Source organism: Ruditapes philippinarum, unplaced genomic scaffold (assembly GCF_026571515.1).
Source record: "Ruditapes philippinarum isolate M1 unplaced genomic scaffold, ASM2657151v2 ctg1314_1_1_1_1, whole genome shotgun sequence".
NCBI classification, from domain to species: Eukaryota; Metazoa; Mollusca; class Bivalvia; order Venerida; family Veneridae; genus Ruditapes; species Ruditapes philippinarum.
Window position 1 is genome coordinate 57,852 of NW_026859497.1, and position 20,845 is coordinate 78,696.

Below are 20,845 nucleotides of genomic sequence, written 5' to 3' on the forward strand. Positions count from 1 at the left end.
GTGCAAATCTGGATCAAATTCTTTTGGCGTCGCCCTTTGATGCTTTGCATCAATGCTTTTCTTGTTGGTAGATTGTAGTAGTAGTAGTAGTAGTAGTAAACATAAAATAAGGAGATGACCCTTTTAATGGAAATACTTTTACCTCGTTCTTAAAGACCCATTATGTCCAAGAAGAAATGCATATTTTTACAGACTGACATCATTTAAGGGAATAATGAGAAGATAAATTTACAGTAGCATCTATTTTAAACTATCAATTTTCACAAGAACAAACAGGACAACCCAGAGCGTCAGTTTTGTATCCGTTATTACAAATTATTGCGCAGTCGAAAATTCCCGGACAAGAGGTCACGTGGTCAGTCACGATTGGTGCGCTACTTGTTGTAGGAGGAGTTAAAGTGAACTTTCCAGGAGGATCAGTTGCATCAACTGTAAAAAAGGAGAAAAAGATAGTGTATACAGGAACATGATTTAAAAATAATGCCGAACATCTCGTAGAAATCATAGAAAAAAGGTTGTTAGAAAAAAAAGTTTAAGGCTGCATGACTCCACATGAGCCAAAATATTCTAAAAAATTCAAACTTGACAAAAATGTTCTAGATGAAAAGAAAAAAAGGTTAAAGATAAAAGTAATACTTTTCATATATTGTGCGATTGATGCCTGATTTAGCGGAATTTATTACGGCGTGACTAAATTTTGCATATTTGACCTCTTTTTTGTTTACTTGGGCTATAACTTCCATTCGCTAAATGTAACTTTTTTCTGTTATCATTTCCCAAAAGTTTCCTTTTAAATACATTTACATTTTTTTTTAAGAATATAAGCATGATTGATAAAGGCATGCTGCTTTAATAAAAATGTTTAATATAGTTTAATAGAAAAAAAAATTAATTGAAAATTAAGAACGGGCTTAAATTTCTCTAACACTACTTAATTGTGGACTTAAAGATTGATTTTTGAAGGAGAATCATGTAAAAGCATCTTCATAGTACCTCATTTCTTATTATAAGATGATTTTGTTATCAGTTTTGTTAAAGTATATATGTGATCTCAATTATTAAACAAACTCTTGCACCTTATGTCTATCACATTTGTAACCGCTTTCTTGATATTTCCGATATTGGTACATGGATGTGACCCGAAAGGCTCGATACTCTAAACCCTAGAGAAAGTGGATGTTCCATGACCACTTGGGCACCGCTCAACCCTTTAACGCTTTTTGCGACAATAGCAAACAAAACATTAAAGAAAATGTCATTTACCTACCGGGCAAATCTACCATTGTGTTATCTAAACATTCACACAGCGGACAACTGTCTGAGTCCGTGCGGTAACCATAATCACATATCTTAGTGCAATAGAACGTCTCCAAGCAAGACTGAATTCTATTGGTTGGTTTAGGCGCATGCGTAACTGTTACCGTTGATTTGATTGGTGCAATCGTAGTTGACGTGCTTGTGACCAATGTTTTCTGAACGGATTGTGTTGTTTGACCATTCAGGCCTTGTACGTATGCTACCAATTCTGTAACACAGGCAAATGCGATATCAAGTTTATCGAATAGACTTGTATTTTAGAAGTTATAAAACAAAATAATTCAACATATATATAAGATCTGCTTTGTATAAGGTATTTAGATAATAGAATAAATGTTTGTCATCCGGATCTTAGTACTCAAGGAATGCTCTCCACATATAAAAATTATACGTCACTCATTGATTCTTGCTTAAACAGTAACAGGTTTTGGTTCGTTACTCATCCTGCTTACGCAATGTTTTAGATATAGAAAATAACGGAAATGGCCGACAGTCTACGACATTACGGAAAGTAGCGAAAATGCACGACAGTTCACGATGACTTAGAAAAAGACTTACATGATCTAATGTTTTCATGATACGGAATGTAACGGAAAAAAAATGATCGAAAATTAACAAGATATTCAAATTCGAATGACTTTACTTTTTTTAATTAATACTTAACAATTATACTGACCTTTACCACACAGACATTTTATACATCCATTACCGTCTGCAATCCGCTCACACCAAGGCTGGGGAACCGGGCATGTAGTTGGTGCGGGAGAGCAAGCTGTTTGTCCTTGTTTTTGGACATTTCCAGTCATTGGGGAACTTCCCCCTGTTAAACCAGGAAACATCTGTGACATTTGATTCATGGGGTTCATTCCCATTGGATTCATTCCCCCGCTCATTGGATTCATTCCCCCACTCATTGGATTTATTCCCCCGCTCATTGGATTAATACCACCCATTGGTCGCATACCTGGAAGTTAAAGGTACTAACCCTAACCTGTAGTTTTCTAAAAAACAGTTTTATTTGCGTTTTTATCAAAATGTTTACCTTTTAGGAAGCATTTGCTTTTGCGATTCGCAACATTTTTAATAGTGAATCTTAAAGGGAACATGTATATATATCATATTTATAGTCGGATAATTTATTTGTACCATAGTTATGAAAATGTACTTAACTTTCGGGGAGGTCCCTAGATAATGCTGTTATAACTTTTGGCCTCACCGTTTTGTATATTAACAATAATGTATTTATGTTTAATTGTGCATTACTGTGGAATTTTGTGTATGTATATAGTGTAGACACTAAAATATGCTTAATCTAAACTTTTGGGCTTAAAAGTTTTTATAACAAAATTTTAAATAAAATTTTTTCTTGAAAGGAAGAAACATTTCCGCTGAGTTTTTGCTAAAAAGCAAACCCCGAAAGAATAATTTTTATTTTAAAATTTAATAAACAATTTGAATAAAATTTTGAAAAATAACAATAAAAACGGTGTATTTAGAGGATATTCTTTCTTTCAAAAAAATAAAAAATTTAAATTTCATCGAAGGGGTATAAAATAAATATTTTACGAGGGGGCAGTTAGAAAAAATACTATTTTCATACCAAAAATGAAAAAATCCTGTTTAATTAAAACAACTTAAATTTTTCTGTCTATTAACGTTTTTTCTTTTTTCCCTTATAAAAAGGAAGAATTCCTTTTAATTTGATATTGCTGAATTAACAAAAAAGTAGCCCCGGCAAACACCAGTTTGAAAAATACGAAAAATATCTTTCACAGCAAGTAAAAAATTTTTTTTACGGTGAAAATACGGAAAAGAAAAAATACAATTTTAATTTTTTTTTATCAATATTAATCAATATTTCATTTATAAGTTGTAAAAATACGTTTCAAGTTGGAAAATATAATTGCATTTAAGCATGATCACTCGATTCTGACCATAAGAACCTTTGTATAGCAAACATTTGAAATTAAATAATTTCTTTGCATTAACAGTGTTTTTTTTTGTAAAAAAACTGCTATTAATATATATATATATTATTATATATATATATATATATATTATATTATATTATATATATATATATATATATATATATATATATATATATAATATATATATATATATATATATATATATATATTAATATATATATATAATATATAATTATATATATATTTGCTTTAGTGTAAATCTTTAAATTATATGGCACTCAGCTCTTTGATCATATGGCACTCAGCTTTTAAATTAAAATGGATTATATGCCCTCAGCTCTTTTTTTAAAATGGCCCCTCAGCTTCATTCAAAAGGGTTTGGATTAAAACTGAAATACGTCCAATTTTTTATTATTCCTTAACAAAGTTTTCATCCATTAGTTTAAATGGGTCAAACCCCCGTTTTGACAACTGCACACCCTGCAACCCTTTGCACCAGATTTTTCTGCACCACGGGCACATGAATTTTTTTCTAGTTCCGCACCGTGGGATTTTTTTGCTTTTCCCGTTCCCGGGGTTCATCATTCCAGCAAAGGATTTTGGGAAATGTGCTAAAAGAAAACTTTAAAAAATGCAACATTAACCAAAACATGTTTTTTACAAAATACTTTTGAAGTTGTAAATTTTGGAGGCAATTACACATTCACTTTAGATTTTGGTCACCGGCCAAAAATAAAAAAAAAGAAAAATATTTTAAAAATCATCGCAGACTTTCATCCTCACAGAGGTTAAAGTAAAGTATTCAATAAATCATGTAAATGTCACAATACCTTTCACACGACCCCAAGATAAGCGACTAGCTAACTGGCCAAAATAGGACACCGAAGGTAAAAGTTATTTGAAGATGTCCTTTTAGGACACATTTTAAATATCTCCGCTGATGGTGCATAGTCGTATAAGATCTTAAAAAAGAACAAACAACATTTTTTATTCACCTGTTACAATTCCAAATGCAGATATTGCAAAAATTCCTACTAAATACTCCATCACAATATTCTATGTTAAATGTCTATGACTGTGTTTATCATTAACAATGGCAGGTTCCTATATTTAAGATAAACATGACCCCTTGACCAAATTTCACACCTGCTCTTTTGCCTCGTGTTGTGGACTTCTCATATCAATCACCTGACTGCTTACGTCTTAAAATGAATTATCAATGATTAAAAATTACGAACATTTAATGAATGGGTAAACTTTATATCGCCTTAAGTCGGAAAATATCGATGTAAATCCGAAGCCGCTCATGCGTTTTCGGCTTTTTCCGTCAAACACTTAATGTCCAACTTTATTTGTCAACCAATTGAAACACTGTATTTCTTCAAAAGTATGTGTGTTAATTTTCATAGAAGAACAAAAGCCGATATCAAATAATATTCCTTCTATTTGTCAGTGCTTCATAAAACTGCGCTTGTAAAAATTTGCATAAATTTGCACATGCGCTTTCGTGTGCCGCTTTTGAATATCAATTAAGTAAAAATGATGTCAACAGGTCAACCTGCATGAATTTTGTATTTTTATGGACAAATGATATACATGCAGTTCAGATTTAAATCCACGTCTTGGCAAAAATGATACTGCAAGTGTAAAAGAAAAAACAGCAGAGTTTCTGATAAAAAAACATACCTGAATCGGCGAAAAATTCTGCGTGTACAGTACTGTACCCGAAAAGTTACGTGGCATGGCCACATATCGAAATCGCGATGTCATAAACTTGAAAAAGTATATTCATGAAGTTGAATTATTGAATTTATGTTAAGTTAAAATCTACCTACTGGCTTCACCAGAGGCTCGCTTCATAAAAATGCCCTTGACTCATTTTAATAAAATGTTATATAATGTGGCGAATCCTGTTTATACATGACAATTTTCATAACCTGTATTTAATAAGATATCGTATGTTCCTTATATTTTTTACGGAGCTATAATACTATTAATTCAGTTCATTGTTTAAAGATCCCGTATGTTGTAATTAATTAAGTATGTAACAACTTTAAAGTGGCATTTAATATATGTATATAATATACTTCAAAACAATTTCCAAACATCCAGAAAAATTTAAGTAATATGTATTCATTTCTTATTTAGAATGTATCGAAAATAAATAAATTTCTAATTACCTCCCTACATTTACGTTAAATGTAAATTCGGTATTATTTTTACAAATAATGCTTTTTGGAACTTACAATATTGAAAAATCCTCATTTGAGCATCATCAGATGTATAATATAAATCCTTTAATTTTTGTGTAAATAAAATGTTTACTGTTACCTAGACAAATATATATGACAAGTTTTTGATGGGTCATTTATTTAGATGTAATAAGTTACATAAACACAATTCAATTGTTGTTGCTTCTCGTAAGGATGTTTGTAATTTAATAAATATATAAGAGAACAAGCTTCGAACTGGCATCAATAGTCCTGTGTATAAATAAACTTTTAAATGCTAAGTTTAAAATAATTTATATAAAAACTATTGTAGCTAGGGTGTCTCAGTCAAGGAAGATAAATGATGGCTTCAAAATCTGGAATGTTAGTTAGGTTAATTCCCTTGGCGTTACGGTTTCAAATTTTCAAAATTCACTCCACTGCATAACACAGTTTTAAACATCAACTCCCGAGATTGGGGCGTGGAACTGGTCCAGTTCTCTTTCATTATTATCCCGATTGCTGCGTATCACCGAATGGGGTAACCAATATATGACTATATTATAGAAATCTGCCGAAGGCCGATCTGTTATTAATTTGACTTCTTGTATAATTTACAGGGAAGAATATATGTAAAAATTTCACTGGTCATTTTAAAATTAAAATCTGAAATCTCAGACTCTGATTGGCCATTGTAAAATTAGTAAAATAAAGGACTTTTTCTGACATGGTATACGGGTCTAATTTTTAATTAAACTAAAGGAGTCTGAAAACGAACTATCTACATTAGCAAGTTCTTTCAATATCACGTTAACTTTGAGATACTTAAGTTTTATTTAACCATGCATTATCCTACACATTATAAGTTCTTAATTGCCATGCCCCCTTCTGCAGATTATTTATTTATTCGGTATTATCAATTATTTATGTCAAATGGATACAAAGTTAACAATTCCATGTATTTTTATATTAAAAAAGTATTTGTGTAATCGCTTACGATGGATTGATTTGTTGATAATAAGTGTTTGTCAAAAGTATTTTAGATTATAAAGCTTTCTTTCGGTTCTTTTTCTCGGTTTTGAGGTTTCTTACATTATTTCCAAAGGTGTTGAAAATCTGTTCATTTGGATATTTCGTATCAACAAAACGTTGTCTTTTATAAACTTTCTATTAAAATTTCGGTAGGACAGCAACGCTTGACTATTCTTAGTGCTTGATAGTAAAAGAGCCTTGAAAATGTAAAATTTTCTGAGTTAACAAAAGGTCAAAATCTTTCTTTAAATCCATGTTGCAGTTATAGGCCGTGGAGAGAGTCCTGTTATGCTTTCAAAGAAGAGTATAAATTTCAACTTGATTCAAAGCCAGATGTCAATAGAATATGAAAATATCTGAGGTGGTATGCAAACTTAAATGTAAATTCTAAGATGAAAAAGGGGCATTATTCTGCCAAATACTTGATACAGTTACCTCCCCCTGTTTAATGATTGGGGTCATGACGGTGAACAAGTGTGCAAAGTTTCAAAGCCATATGTCAATGGACTTTGAAAAATTTGAGGTGTTACAAAACTTTAAAGAAAATTCTATGTCAAAAAAGGGCATAATTCTGTCAAAATGCTGGATTCAGTTAGCTCCTCCTGTCTACAGGTTGGGGTCATGATGGTGAACAACTATGTAAAGTCTCAAGGCCATATGTCAATGGACTTGGAAAATATTTGTGGGTATTACATAAAAATTTAACACAAGTGGTTACGCCGACGCGGATACCGACGCCGACGCCGACACTCGGGTGACTACAATAGCTCTACTTATTCTTATCGAATAGTCGAGCTAAAAATACAATTAAAAATGTAAACAACACTTTAGCTAATATTTATTGATTACAGAGTAATAAAATATTACAGATAAGGTTATAACATTGAAAAAGAACTTATTTACAAAGCAAAATGTAAACGAAATTGTAACTTCCAGGTCTAATGAATAAAGATTTACTTATTGCTTTATAGTACAGAAATCATACCCATGATATAAATATGATATAAAAACAACATTTATGTCATATCAGTTTCTCTTCTGCCTATACATACCAAAATACATATGAAATTAGAAAAAAAATATATTTCGAATTTAATACAAAATGTATAATGTATGCAAGTATCAAAATAACTAGAATATTGTGAAAAAAGCATTTATAAACATTGAAAGTAAATTGCTATTCATTACACCATTAAAATTAAATATCATTGAACATACACTTAATGCTTATTGAAAAAAAATCTGAAAAAGAGGAAGTAATGTAATGTAAGAAACATATTTAATTTAATAGAATACATGTATATTAAATATATAAGTTATTTTTAATGGGGGAAGAAATGGGGGAATATTTTTTTGAGGATCTTTAAAAGAGCGGTAAAGATCCATCTTATGAATTCACGTAGGCCAAAAAGAAAAAAAAAAAAAACAGACAATGCAAACAAAAAGCCCTCTGATAAAACGTTTTGATAAAAACCTTTTAACAGTAACCATAATGATTTAGAAACATGTCCTTTTTTGAAAATGTAAGATATTCAGATAAAAATGAAAAAGTTTACCCCCTGTCATCTGCAGATATATCCCGGACCATTCGGTGGCAATGAAAAACACTTTCGGTTTTATCGGTTGAGGGTTAAAGCAACTTAAACCCCAAAAATTGATATTTCAATTTGCAGAAAAAATCTACTGTAAACGTACTAATAATAAAAATAGAAACAGTTGAAATATCGTTTCTTTTAAAGTTATATGTTTTTTTAATTGATTTGCTAATATTTGTCTTGCTTGAAAGGGGGGCAATATTTCTGTAAGAAATTGCATCTTACCTATCTTTAAATTTTTCATAACCTTTTCTCCTCGAGCAATGTTTGTAATAGTTTCCTCTAAAATTGTTGTTTAGCAATTAACTTAGGAAGATCATCGTTTTTCTCGAGTTCACAGAAAAATGACTTTATCTTGAGAGTACCATTCTCGTCAGTAAAGAGTTTAGCAACAAGACCAACATCTGAATCGATTTCTCGCAATCCGATATTATCAAAATCACATAGTGACACTTCACCAAACTTAATATCTTCCCATGAGTCCTGAAAAACGCGTATCTGCCTTTTTATCAACTCTTTTAAGTGTATATTATGGTCGTCAAAAGTAGGCTTTTCTGCTTCGAAAAGCAATTTGGTTAACATGATTAATGCGGCACTGCTGCCGACAGAAACAACTGTATGTATTGTTGCAGACTCGTTATTATCTCTGACCAAACCCCGGAGAACAAAAAGTAACATTAAAAGTGCAATAATCATAACACTGATTTCAATGACTGCTCTTAAAATGAGAAGGTGCTCCGGCTCTGGAGTAAATCTACTTTTCTTTGAAGCTAATGTTTCAGCAAATCGTTTCGGAATGTGTAAAACTGGCAACTTATCGGGATTTTCAAAATTATGGAAAATAAATAAACCATGTACTGATAAGCATGGTTTGCCATTCTTTCCGACAACAACTTTTAGTTCCTTTTCATTATGAGTTTCTACAGGGACTTCCTTTGTTGTATTTTCCTTATCTTTTCTGTTTTCCAGTGCAGTAGCGAAACTACTTTTTTGAGTGAGCTCCTTATTTATTTGGTCAACAAGTCTTGTAGCTTTTACATTGAAACGATTTACACTCCGGTAAATCACGGAAAAGCAATTGACGATATACGTTAAAACCATGATAGCCATAAGGATTTTATCCAATATCAATTCATAATTTAAGAAAACTCCAATTATAACATAGACAAAGCATTCTGTAAAGAAAACAACAGAATCTACTAAACAAAATACTCCTAGATAAAAAACTAAAAAAGTAATAAGAAATTTACCAATAAATGATTCTTTTCTTTTATTCGAATTTTGCGATGTACTTTCATTCAGATGTGTCAAAAAATTAATAAAAGGCTCTAATGTAAAAACTATTACACATCCAATGAAAGAAAGAAATAGAAAACCATATTTGCACAATGGGTTTCTGCAATACTTTATCGGCAATAACAGAAAAAAACGAAAGGCCTCTATTCTATCATAAATGTTATATTGTTGCACATGCTTGATACTTTTTGTTATCAAAGTACTGCTTTCTGCCGGCATTCGTAAAATCCAAATTGAGAAAATTAAAATAAAAATAATATTTAAACATGAAACAATTATTTTTTCTTGAACATACATAAAGATGAACACTGTTCTTAGGATAAGAGGACTCATACAAAGTGAAATTGCAAAAGACCTGACAATGCCTCTCCAGAACGTTGAACGGCGTGAGTCATTTTTGGAATATGATGAAGTAAAGCAGCCTTGGATAAGTTTCTTTATTAAAATAAAAAGATTTTGCAAGACATTCACGTATGTATAGAATTCAGAAACCAGATCAGCATTTTTTCTCTCGACAGATAAAATGTTGAAAATGTATGTGGCATGGTCAGCGGGCTCATGTTGTTGAACCTTGTGGCTTTTTGATGCAATGTCTTTTTCGATGGCTGTACGAACAATTTCCAAGAAGTTAACATTTTTAAAATCGTGTATTTCTTTGAGAGAATCTCCATGAAAACTTTCTTCCGACACTTTCACTTTTAATTTTAAATTCTTACCTATGATGAGAAATGAGTGTTTCTCTGAATCATCAAAAATAGAAGTTGGAATAAAATTGACGAGTTGTGAAAATACCACAGACGATAAAACAACAAGTATGTACACGAAAGTTTTATTCCAAGCATCTTCGAAAAGCTTTTTGCATTTTACTGTTTCCCCTAATATTGAAACTTTGCAACAGCTACCATCAGAATTAACAGATCCTGTACAAATTTGTAACAAATTCACCCCGTCGTCATCGAAAGCTGCGGGTGTTTGCGGTAATGAAAGTATGGAATATATCAAGTGTTTGTCTGCATCGCTAGCTGACATATTGCCTAAACAATCGTTAGGCTCTTGCACCAAAGATAACTTCATCTCTGCTGTTCCATACGATAATGTTGTTAAAGACATGTCAATGAAATGATCATCCAATGCAAGTAAATGCTTCCCGCTGTCATCTGTTGTTAAAAACCATGTCATGCGATCAGGATAGGTATCGTTAGGTAATGGCAGACTCCACTTCACCTTAATATCAAGCGTGATAAGCCTGTTTTCCTGATTAATTAATCTATCTAGTAGTACTTGTTGTTTTTTAGTTTCCAGCTTCACAGTGCAGTTTGTCAGTTCTCCATCAGGATCATTGAACTCATCCGTCATGCCTAATTGAGACATTATACTTTCCCATGAAAGAATAAAACACAAAACCCAAAGTTGTTTCATTAACAGCATTTTTCTAGCTGAAGCTATACTTGCCTTATAACAAATGTCTATACATTAATGAAATATTCATCTTTATAGTGTAAGTAATCTTTGCAAAAACATGTATATTTCACATGTTATCTTAATTGTTGAATTTTATCATTAACTTAATCGCTTGAGAGGTATTTGGGTCTACAGCAATAAAGATTAACTGCATAGCGTTATATCAAATCGTTGAAATTCATTCTAAAACAAGATCGTTAAATTGCTGTTATAGACAAAGTCTATAAGTATAAAGCAACCAGCCGTTCGAGATGTGTGTATCATCACCGCAATGAGTTTTAGAACAGTTCATCGCTTATTCACGAACAATCTAAAATGAAGGAAGTATAGTTCAACAATCGATTGGTTACTAGATTTTTTGAACCAGAGCATACGGAAAAGAGATTGGCTGCCTCGATTAAGCTTCCTGTATATTATCGCAGGGATGTTGACGATCATAAGGACAGTACCGGTATTATTCATGTCCGACCCTGAAACCAATGAACAATTCAGGGAAGACAGTCTACTCCCTACTTCCAATTATACTGCAAAGGGCGAAATTAATGAAAGTTTCATGAAGTATCATTTGCAGTGCAGGTTGTTGAGGCGGGATTTCATCAAGTCTAGTACAAGAGTTTTTTTTACCACTGGGGTTGCCGACAAATGAAGTGAATTTACTTTGGTGGTGACTGAATCGATGATATGTGAACTGCAACCACACAATCTGACGTACAACAGTTACGCTGACGGAATGACATCATATTCAGCACTTTTTTTAACGTGTATTCGCGTCACAAATAAAATATATTATAAAGCTAAATAGGTAAATAATTTGTCCCCATTTTATCCAGAAAAAGTATAGCATTAAAGATTTGGTGGTTAGTAATCCAGTGTTAGAGTGAATTGATCTGCAATTAATACATTTTCCATGAATATTCAAATATTGATAATAATGATAATAATTATAATAGAAACGTTTCTTTTGGCTATGACATTACAGTATATTAAAATTATTTAGTAATTGTGTAGATTAAATAAAAAAAGGTTGTTATAAAGATATTTATACTTGCATTTTTTATTTTCCACCAGAAGGCTCTAATTTGTATAAATCACCGACTTCATGTTTTGTATGAGACTTATTTGACCAATTGTATAGTGATGGTCGAAAATACAGTGAGCTGAGATTTGTGCACTGTACAAGGGAGGGACTCTAGGACAGGTGAAATATCACTCTTGATTGAAGATTTGAAAATTAACAGATTTATAGCGGTATCTGCATTAGATGACTCATAATTGCCTTTAGGGCATCATGAAAAGATAAATATTAGATAATAAACACAGGTAGCTTTTAAAATCCATCACATAATACTGTGAACATCTAATATATAGGTCTTATCATCTAATAGTAAATGGTTTTCTATTTCTTCTCATCTAGTCTGGGAAACGAAATAAGCAGAGTGTAATAATGAAATATAGATACTTCTATAGAAGGTCCTGAAGCATCGAGTTATCGAGTAACATCGGAACCTTGTTGAATTAAATAAAATCTTTGAAATTCGGACAATGATATGTACCATAAAGCAAAGTAACAGTTTATTAAGTAATGACACTAAACTTTGATATGTCGCTTATATCAAGTTTCAAATTCCAAAAACTAGCCCTAAATATCAACATATAAAGATTAACAGGGCATGATCTCCGTCTGTAATTGTATCGTACTTGACTGCTCATGTGATAGATAAATATGCTTTATATTGACACAGTCAACTGCAAGTTTCCCTACATAGTAAAGATAAACAATTTCTTGGTATCCTATCTACGTTTTTGGGATATACGTGTAAAATACATATCATAATATTTTAGTTCAGGGACATAAACTTTTAACATGTGATATATAGATTAATCTATTAACTGCTAACAAGTAAAATACATGAACTCGGTTTAGTTTTCAGTAGAAATAGTGAAACGACATTCTCATTACCTCATAGTAAAGTACCACAATTTTATTATAAACACATTTGTCACAACATTCTTGATGAACTTACTACTTTGATCGGTGTTTCATCTTTAATGAAGGAGTATAAATTCTTACTTAATGCACCACGGTGCAAAATAAAAAAAAAACGTTTCCGTTTTGTACTGACCTATCAATGTGATGTGGTTATATTTCATAACACCCAATATCATTTTTTCCATGCCTATGAAACGATAGATTAATTGAAATGATAATCATAATGGCCTTGGTATTAAATACACGACAGAAAATTATATTTACCGACAATATCTTAAATTAACTCCAAATGTCTAAAAAAAAACGTGAAAATAATCTTACGTAAATCGACTTAGGCATTTGAAAAGACAATTATGCAAACGATAATGAAGAAATATACTCAGATTTTAACAGAAAGTTTTGTTTGTGGTCAATTCTTACCTCCATTTGATCGAAACAGTTAAGCCGCTTTTCATTTCTTATTCATTGTGCACCATGCAATTGATTATACTTGTAAAACGGAGCAACCAAATGAACACAAGTTATTGATATAAACTAACGTCAAATAGTATTCAAATCTTAAACAGACATGTCTTGTCCAACCACGCAAAAGACTTGACTTTAACAGAAGATAAATGGGCATGTTGTTCTAATGAAATTTAAGTGATATGACATTTCTAACAATCGATATTGTACAAAAGCGTCCGTTTGCCAATTTCTTTAAAAGGATAACTGATACGTAGGATATAAAAACATAATTAGAAGTTTTGGACTCCTATGTAGGACTTTATTACATCTACTTAGGACTTTTACGTCCAACGTAGGAGATAAAAATCCTTATAAGGACTTTGTGACTGCTACGACGGACTTTATAACTCATATGTAGGATATGTATCAAAGTGCTGAAAGTGCAATAGACATGTATGTAATAGCATAATAAGGATAGCATATTTTATACTGAAATGAATTCTATATATCAAATTGTTATTGTGGCAAACTGCTTTAGTATCTATCCTTATTGTGTAGCCAGAAATGATGAATTGAAGCGAAATAACAAAAAACTCTAAAATCTTATTTCTTGTTTTAGTTCCTAAAATTTAAACTCAATAAAATGTCATTGTCTTCATATATTAAACGATTCCAAATTATGTAGTTTAGTAATATTGATTATGCAATGAAATTTATACAGGTAAACATTTGTTCGAACCAGGTCATAATTCGTGTTTTAAAATATGCATACATATTGCTTCGTTAATTTTTCTGGAGCTGGAACAAAACACTTCACACCCCCCGGATGTAATCATCCGAAAATGGATAAATTGCTCGAAAATGGATAAATTGCTCGTTTTGATAAACTTCTGATATAATATCCTTTTAAGGCTTTTTGTCTCCTACATCAGAGTTTTAAATTCCTAGGAAGTATTAAATAAAGTCCTATGTACGAGTTATAAACTTTTAATAAGGATTTTGTTTTATCTCGTGCGTGAAGTTATCTTTTTTTATTAACTTAAAGATAATATCTCTTTAATGATTTTATTTCTGTCTTTAAAACATGTTTTCTTTAGCGTTCGGAAAAGAAAACGCAATCGAGTCGGACTGATAAGACGGAACAGTTTCATTAATTTTTAGAAACCAGAAGGACTTAACACCTCCTTGTGAGAGGAAAAGTTGCCGATCTTTTCCTATTGAATAATATATTGTGTATTCAACAGACGACTGTTTAATTAGCTGGACTAAGGCAACTTTTGAATCGTTTATAAAGTTCATGGGCAGAGTAAAAGCTAATTTAAAATATGCTCTTCAGTGAGAATACGTAGTATCAGCCCAGCAAACGCTACGCAAAACAGTTTGCGCACTGCATTTTGATTTGTAAATACATAGCCTAATTCTTTTACTGTCAGGACTGTGCAATACATCGACCATAACGATGATGTGTTCATATAGAAGTAAATTCTAAGGTTTTATTAGAAATATTCATGATGGGTATCATCTTTGATAAAATTACAAATAGAGATAATAAGAATCCCTAAAGAAAGCCCAACACGGCAAAATTGAAAATGTTGCACACTCGGTTTGATTGAGCCTGTTCATGGACGGTATTGTCAATTGCAAACTACCGTTCACGCCCCCCTAGTACCGGCTTAAGCAGAATTCAACATTTAACATGAACTGGTACAATCTTGAATTTTAAAACATCCACAGATGTGTTCATATGGCGTAATCATGGAACCTTCAATGTGACACTTAGTGCCATTTCATGAAAAGAAGCATATGGTCCCCTAGTAGAAGAAATGCGTGTGCCCTAAATGAGAAAACAATGGGCGGAACTAAATAAAATGGAGTTTTGAATGGGGATCAGAGGTTATGAAGCCTGCATATCACAGATAAGACGTAAAAAGGCAAATTCAAAAAGCAGGCCACATATCCTTAGGTTGATTCAACAGTATTTAAGTGAGGAATACTGGAACCACCCAACAAGAAAATAGCCGAAAAGAAAGAACTAAACTACCACAAGCACAACAATAATGTCGTGCTGAACGATCCTTAAGGATCGGAAATATAACATCTCTGATTGAATGTACGGGGCGACATTTTACAGCCTCCACACGACACAATCAACGCTGATGTGGCGATAAAATAGAGAAAATAAGCATCCCATAAGAAAGCCCAACACGGCAAAATAGAAAATGTTGCAGACTCGGTTTGATTGAGCCTGTTCATGGACGGTACTGTCAAGTGCAAACTACCGTCCATGCCCCCCCCCTCCCTAGCTTTAAAAACTGTTATCTACCTAAAAACTATACACATCGAAATGGCATGAAACCAATACTTTTATTTCAACATTACATATCATATATTGACTTTCAATATAAATGTGTATCAAGCCTAGTGAGGCTTGTATTATATGGAAATCTTCAATTCACCATATGAATAGTAAATTTGACTTCACTTTACACATCTCGAATTCACCATGTCAAGCTTTAAAAAATCCCGCAATTCTTCTTATGCTACTGACAAGACTGACCAACAAACAAACAAAAAAGTGACTCCCTTGTGAAATCCGGGAAGAATAATAAGTGACTTCACCGCCATAATTATCAGCACCTCAGACAGAAGGCCAATAGATGATACTACCTACCAAACATGAATACCCCATATTGCCTAGTGTTTGACAAGACATTTTATTTTTTCGTCCAGTTTTGAGCAAGAAAAATATTTTAAGATATTGCTTTCATTTGTCATTTGTTATTTGGGATCTGTTTGTCGTGAGGAAAAAGGTTTGTCTTAGAAATTATTCTTTAGCGATATAAAGGATATTGTAAAGATTGGAACAAAACAAACAAACAGTACTTGGATATAAAGTTTTAATTGATAAGTTAAGATATGATAACATATACATTTTTTCTTTAATGATATGAAAATAAAGGAAAATTAATCTAAATTGTTGTTCTTATAGCTGGTGATTTTATACATGTCGAAAACGACCCCCGAATTAAACGAGTCCCTGTCGTAAGCGACGCTTTATTATGCCCCGGACGCAATTTACTATAAATTTATTCTGAATTAAGCGACTCACTGTTTTCGCGACAAGTGACTGTAAAATCGACTCCTCATCCGCCTTTAGACTGTTTTTACCGGCTTTGATACGCTCCCCTAATTTGTTTTTCGTTATCTCGTAGGGCCTTTCTCCCCCTTGCTGTAGTCGGTATCCGGCTAATTCTCCAAGGCGAATAACTTCTTTTCTCCCCCCCCCCCAAATAATCTAAAATTCCCCCCGGCAAAGATTTCTACTATAAGATGAAATATTAACCGAACAAAAACTTGTAAGCAAACGTTTTGTTTAAAATAGATCCCTCTGTTTGTCCAATGTATATGCAAATAAAATTAGTTTTCATAAAAGAAATTCTTCTCAATAAATGCAAACAACTACAGGCACGTTATGAAGCTCTTAAACTTTAATAACCTTTATTACAAAATAGCATACTTGTTTCGACATATATATTAATCAGTGTCTATTCTAGGAGGGGGTGGGGGATTCACCCATATTTTTGAGAATCCCCCCCTATTTTTTCAGAGCTAGGGGGGAAATTTTACATAGAGAAAGAAGGGAAAAAATCAACAATTGTGATAAATTCTCACTTTTCGATAAAAATCCCCCCCCCCCCCTGTTTTTCAAATCCTAGACTAGACACTGATTAATGCATCAAAGCTACATCTTATTGTAATAAATATAAAATATAAAAGGAAGTTTATCAAATAATTAAGGAAGCTATTGAAGTTTCTTTCAGTAGACACGGATTTTGAATTTGTCAATTACATACATTGCTTAGCCGTTTTTTTTATTCACGGTTTATTTTCTAGAGAGAATCGTAACCGTCATAATGTTGTGCATTATGTTCACATTCATATGACCGTAAAAACATTCCTTTAATGCAATTTGCTTTATTGAAACTTGGAACTAAAGGTTTGATATACCAAACCTATTGATATGTGTTGAAATTTTCAACAACTATATCAACGTCATTTTCATCTTCATTGATTTTTGAACAGTTCATTATCATAATCAATTTCTTTAATTGTCAACTGTTCTTCATAACTAGCTAGATATTTTCTCAACAATTCTTTGAAATAAATATCATAAGCATCACCAGAAAAAAAATATTTTCAAACCAGAGCCTAGCAAGAATTGTAGAAACTGCTCCAGATATAAAGGTAATACGTGTTTTAACACTGTCGGATAGATCATTATCGCGCCCAATATATGAAAGTAGTATAAGTTTTATTATAAAGAGGAATACAACACTGATTATTTCTTTGCAACTTATCAACAGGACTGATTCTATTGAACCTTGGGTCAAATGACCTAGCAGTAGAGACAGTTTGTTAATGAATGTCCTACGTATACGTCTAACTTTAATATTTTCTGGAGAAATAAAGACATCAAATGCTGCGATTCCTTTGAGAAACAAACAAACAGTTTTGTTGTCATCACTTAAAGCAAATCTGCCCGTGGAGTGATTAACATCTCCTTGCAAGAAGAAAGATTCAGTTGTTTTATAACCTCTTAATTCATTACTTAACTCTCTTATAGATTTGAAAATATGTCTTGTAAACGTATCCATTTTATGTCCAACACCATTGAAAGAATCATTTACAAACTTGACTTAGACCAGTAAAAGAACAACAAAGTAAAATACGTCTTCATAATTCAAAAACAAGCCAAGAATTATACAAAAAACAAACTCGACATTTAACTCAATTGTTATTACAAATAGATGGCATAATCAAATGATACTTCCAAGAAGAGCTAAAGAAAGGGTCGCAGACAAACAGAAAAATAAATGTTTATAAAATTTGATGTTTTTGATTACATTTTTTACAAGAAGAACAAAAAGAAATTATAAGAAAGTATTTTAATACCACGTATACATAAACATGATAAAGGAATTGTCTGTCCGTCAAATGTGATCTCTTTCTCAAACGTTACGCGTAGGCTGTGTTTTATTATGTCAGTCAAATCGAATTGTCCTTTGTATGCTAGAATTAATGTAAAAAAATTCCAAAGATTGAAGAGCCCGAGCGAATTTATAATATTCAAGCACAGGCATAATGCAATATATGAATATACACCCAATTTTTCAGTATTTTGAAAATAAGAATCATAAATAAAACACGAAAGACCTGGCAGGAAGAAGACATTAATAAGAAAAATGACTGAGATCTCGTTCCTACTTACCAAGTTCCCACAACATTTCGATTTACATAGTACATTATTTTCCATCAGAATACTATAAAGAAATTGAAAAATACCAAAAGGAGGGGAAACCTCTGAATGAAGGTAATCTTCATTCACTGAACCAGTTAAATATTTAATTTGTATGAGCATTCGCATTTTTTATTGCTGGTTACACCAAAATCAGAGCGACGGAGATGTCGTAGCTTTTTTTGAAATTCATAAAACATTTTTGGAACACAATCTGAGGGCTTTGAATTATCATTAACAAGTACTGTCTTCGAAGTATTTGAATCGTTCAGAGTTTGTTCTGCATTTGCAATTAGAACATTCATGTCCAATTCCGAGTCATGTAATTTGAATGTGTGACATATAGTTTCTGTATAAATATCATATGGAATCCAAGAAATACTCTTCGTAAACACAATTAAAGCTTATATTCGAAATACAATTTTAAAGATCTTACGCCATGACAAAGTTGTAAGTGTTTCACACTTGATATGGTTTCCTGTCGTTGTAGGTTCGCAACAGAAACCACCAGACGCGCTTGTCCCGTTGCAAATACGAAATGTTTTAGCTTCTTCGTCGTCATTTGGATTCAAATTTGAAACAAGGATCAGTAGCTCACGTTTAAGGAGGACTGCATCAACAAAAGTGACATTTGCTTATCCTCTAATTCTTGATCTAACAGCAGAAAATATATAAGTAAAGAGATGACAATCCATGAGAAAACAAAAGCTGGCTATATTTTGTTCAATATATAATAGGGATTTAATCTTTGTCAAAGACGAAGACATAATCATTTGTCTGTGGGGCTAGGGACTTAACCAGAGGTTGGAGTCTTAATTCATCAAGCATTGGCTCTACTTTCTCCATGGATGGGGCTGATCGTCTAGTGGATGATTTCGACCTTATTTTGACTTGCCATGATGACTTCTGACAAATTTGTTTCAAATACTAACGCTATATGTAAGCGTTCCGTTGAGTTAAAGCCGCTGAAAACAAATTAATTGGGTTATCAAGAACCACGAGCAAAATGTGTGTACACATAAATAATTGAGGACGATCCTCATATCAAAGTTTACAAGTCAAACCAGGTTGCCGTGAGAGGCATTATACCAAGAAAATAGGTAATTTTTGATACTACAAACGTTTGACATAGATTTCATTGACATACATTGAAATAGTGTGATAGGATGAAAGGGTCGGATATGGCCTATATGCGTAGGGAAATAAAATCCTAAATTTTGTTTATCAAATGGAGACTTATTAACATATCTTCAAATAGTATGCTATATACTGCACGTTTGTCACGTCGCTTTTCATTAGATAAATGTAACGTTTATATAAATTTATATACACGGCTGCTGACAATTAATGAAGAAATTTTGCTGTTCGGTTTAAAAATTCCTGACAGGTTATATGACCGTATATAAACGGTTGTTCGCAATATAACCCTCGCCAGGCGACCCGGGTTATATATATACAAACAGTCGTTTATATTTGTTCAAATAACCAGTCAAAAATTTCTTTAACTAATAATATAAGCAGATAAGTAAAACAACCATAAAGAATTGGTAAGCAACAAGTCGTTGTATTTGTGTCCCGAAGATGTTCTTTTTATTTAAAAAATACGGTAAAACAATAATACTTCAAATTAAAATTTGAACAGTTATAGTTGAATTTAGCTTATTATTTATAACATATATGATACCCTTTATGATCACATAGTCATTATGATATAAAAATTAAGAAAACAAACATGTTGAGCGTTCAATGTTTATAGCCATATTGCCATTCTATAGACAAAAGGACACGATTTTAGGAAATATAAGAAGTATTGTCCTGTAAAATAAATAGTAAAATGTGTTAAAAGCTAGTGTGCTGTTTTAGTAAATATAGACCTACGAAACAAATGATTAAGGATTTTGAATAACTTGTGTTGTATTCCGTACATGTCGGTATTTCCCGATTAAATAAATTCTCCAACAAAATTCCATTGCTGCCATTGATATTGTTTGTAATAATCCCTAACGCCAAGCTGCATTTTGCTTATTTAGATGATTTATTGTGATTCATTCGATATAGAACTAGATAAACTGTACATAAAGTTCTGGTACTTAAATAATGAATGAAATACTGTATGAAAGCCAATGATGTGCTTGAGAGGAATCTAGAGCTATCATTGATTCATTGCAAAGCATATTGATGATATATATGTGATGACAAACATCGGCGATCCACCGATAAACTGATGTATACTCCTAATTTTTTATTCATATCCTGTTTATACATTTCCT

General features: G+C 32.1%; 1 protein-coding gene across 1 annotated transcript; it reads right to left on the reverse strand.

Moving 5' to 3' along the window:
* Positions 1-223: 223 nt before the first annotated feature.
* On the reverse strand, positions 224-2,279 carry LOC132756701 (uncharacterized). Its single transcript, XM_060747831.1, has 3 exons — positions 1,994-2,279; positions 1,268-1,525; positions 224-429 (listed from the first exon to the last, which is right to left on the reverse strand). Exons 1-3 carry the CDS (start codon positions 2,277-2,279, stop codon positions 254-256), a joined length of 720 nt encoding a protein of 239 aa, XP_060603814.1. The 3' UTR covers positions 224-253.
* Positions 2,280-20,845: the final 18,566 nt, after the last annotated feature.

Coding starts and splice junctions, on each gene's coding strand:
- LOC132756701 (XM_060747831.1), bottom strand. CDS start 2,279: ATGCGACCAATGGGTGGTATTAATCCAATGAGCGGGGGAATAAATCCA. Junction 1,526..1,993: donor AAAATGTCTGTGTGGTAAAG/GTCAGTATAATT, acceptor CCTGTGTTACAG/AATTGGTAGCATACGTACAA. Junction 430..1,267: donor CACAATGGTAGATTTGCCCG/GTAGGTAAATGA, acceptor CCTTTTTTACAG/TTGATGCAACTGATCCTCCT.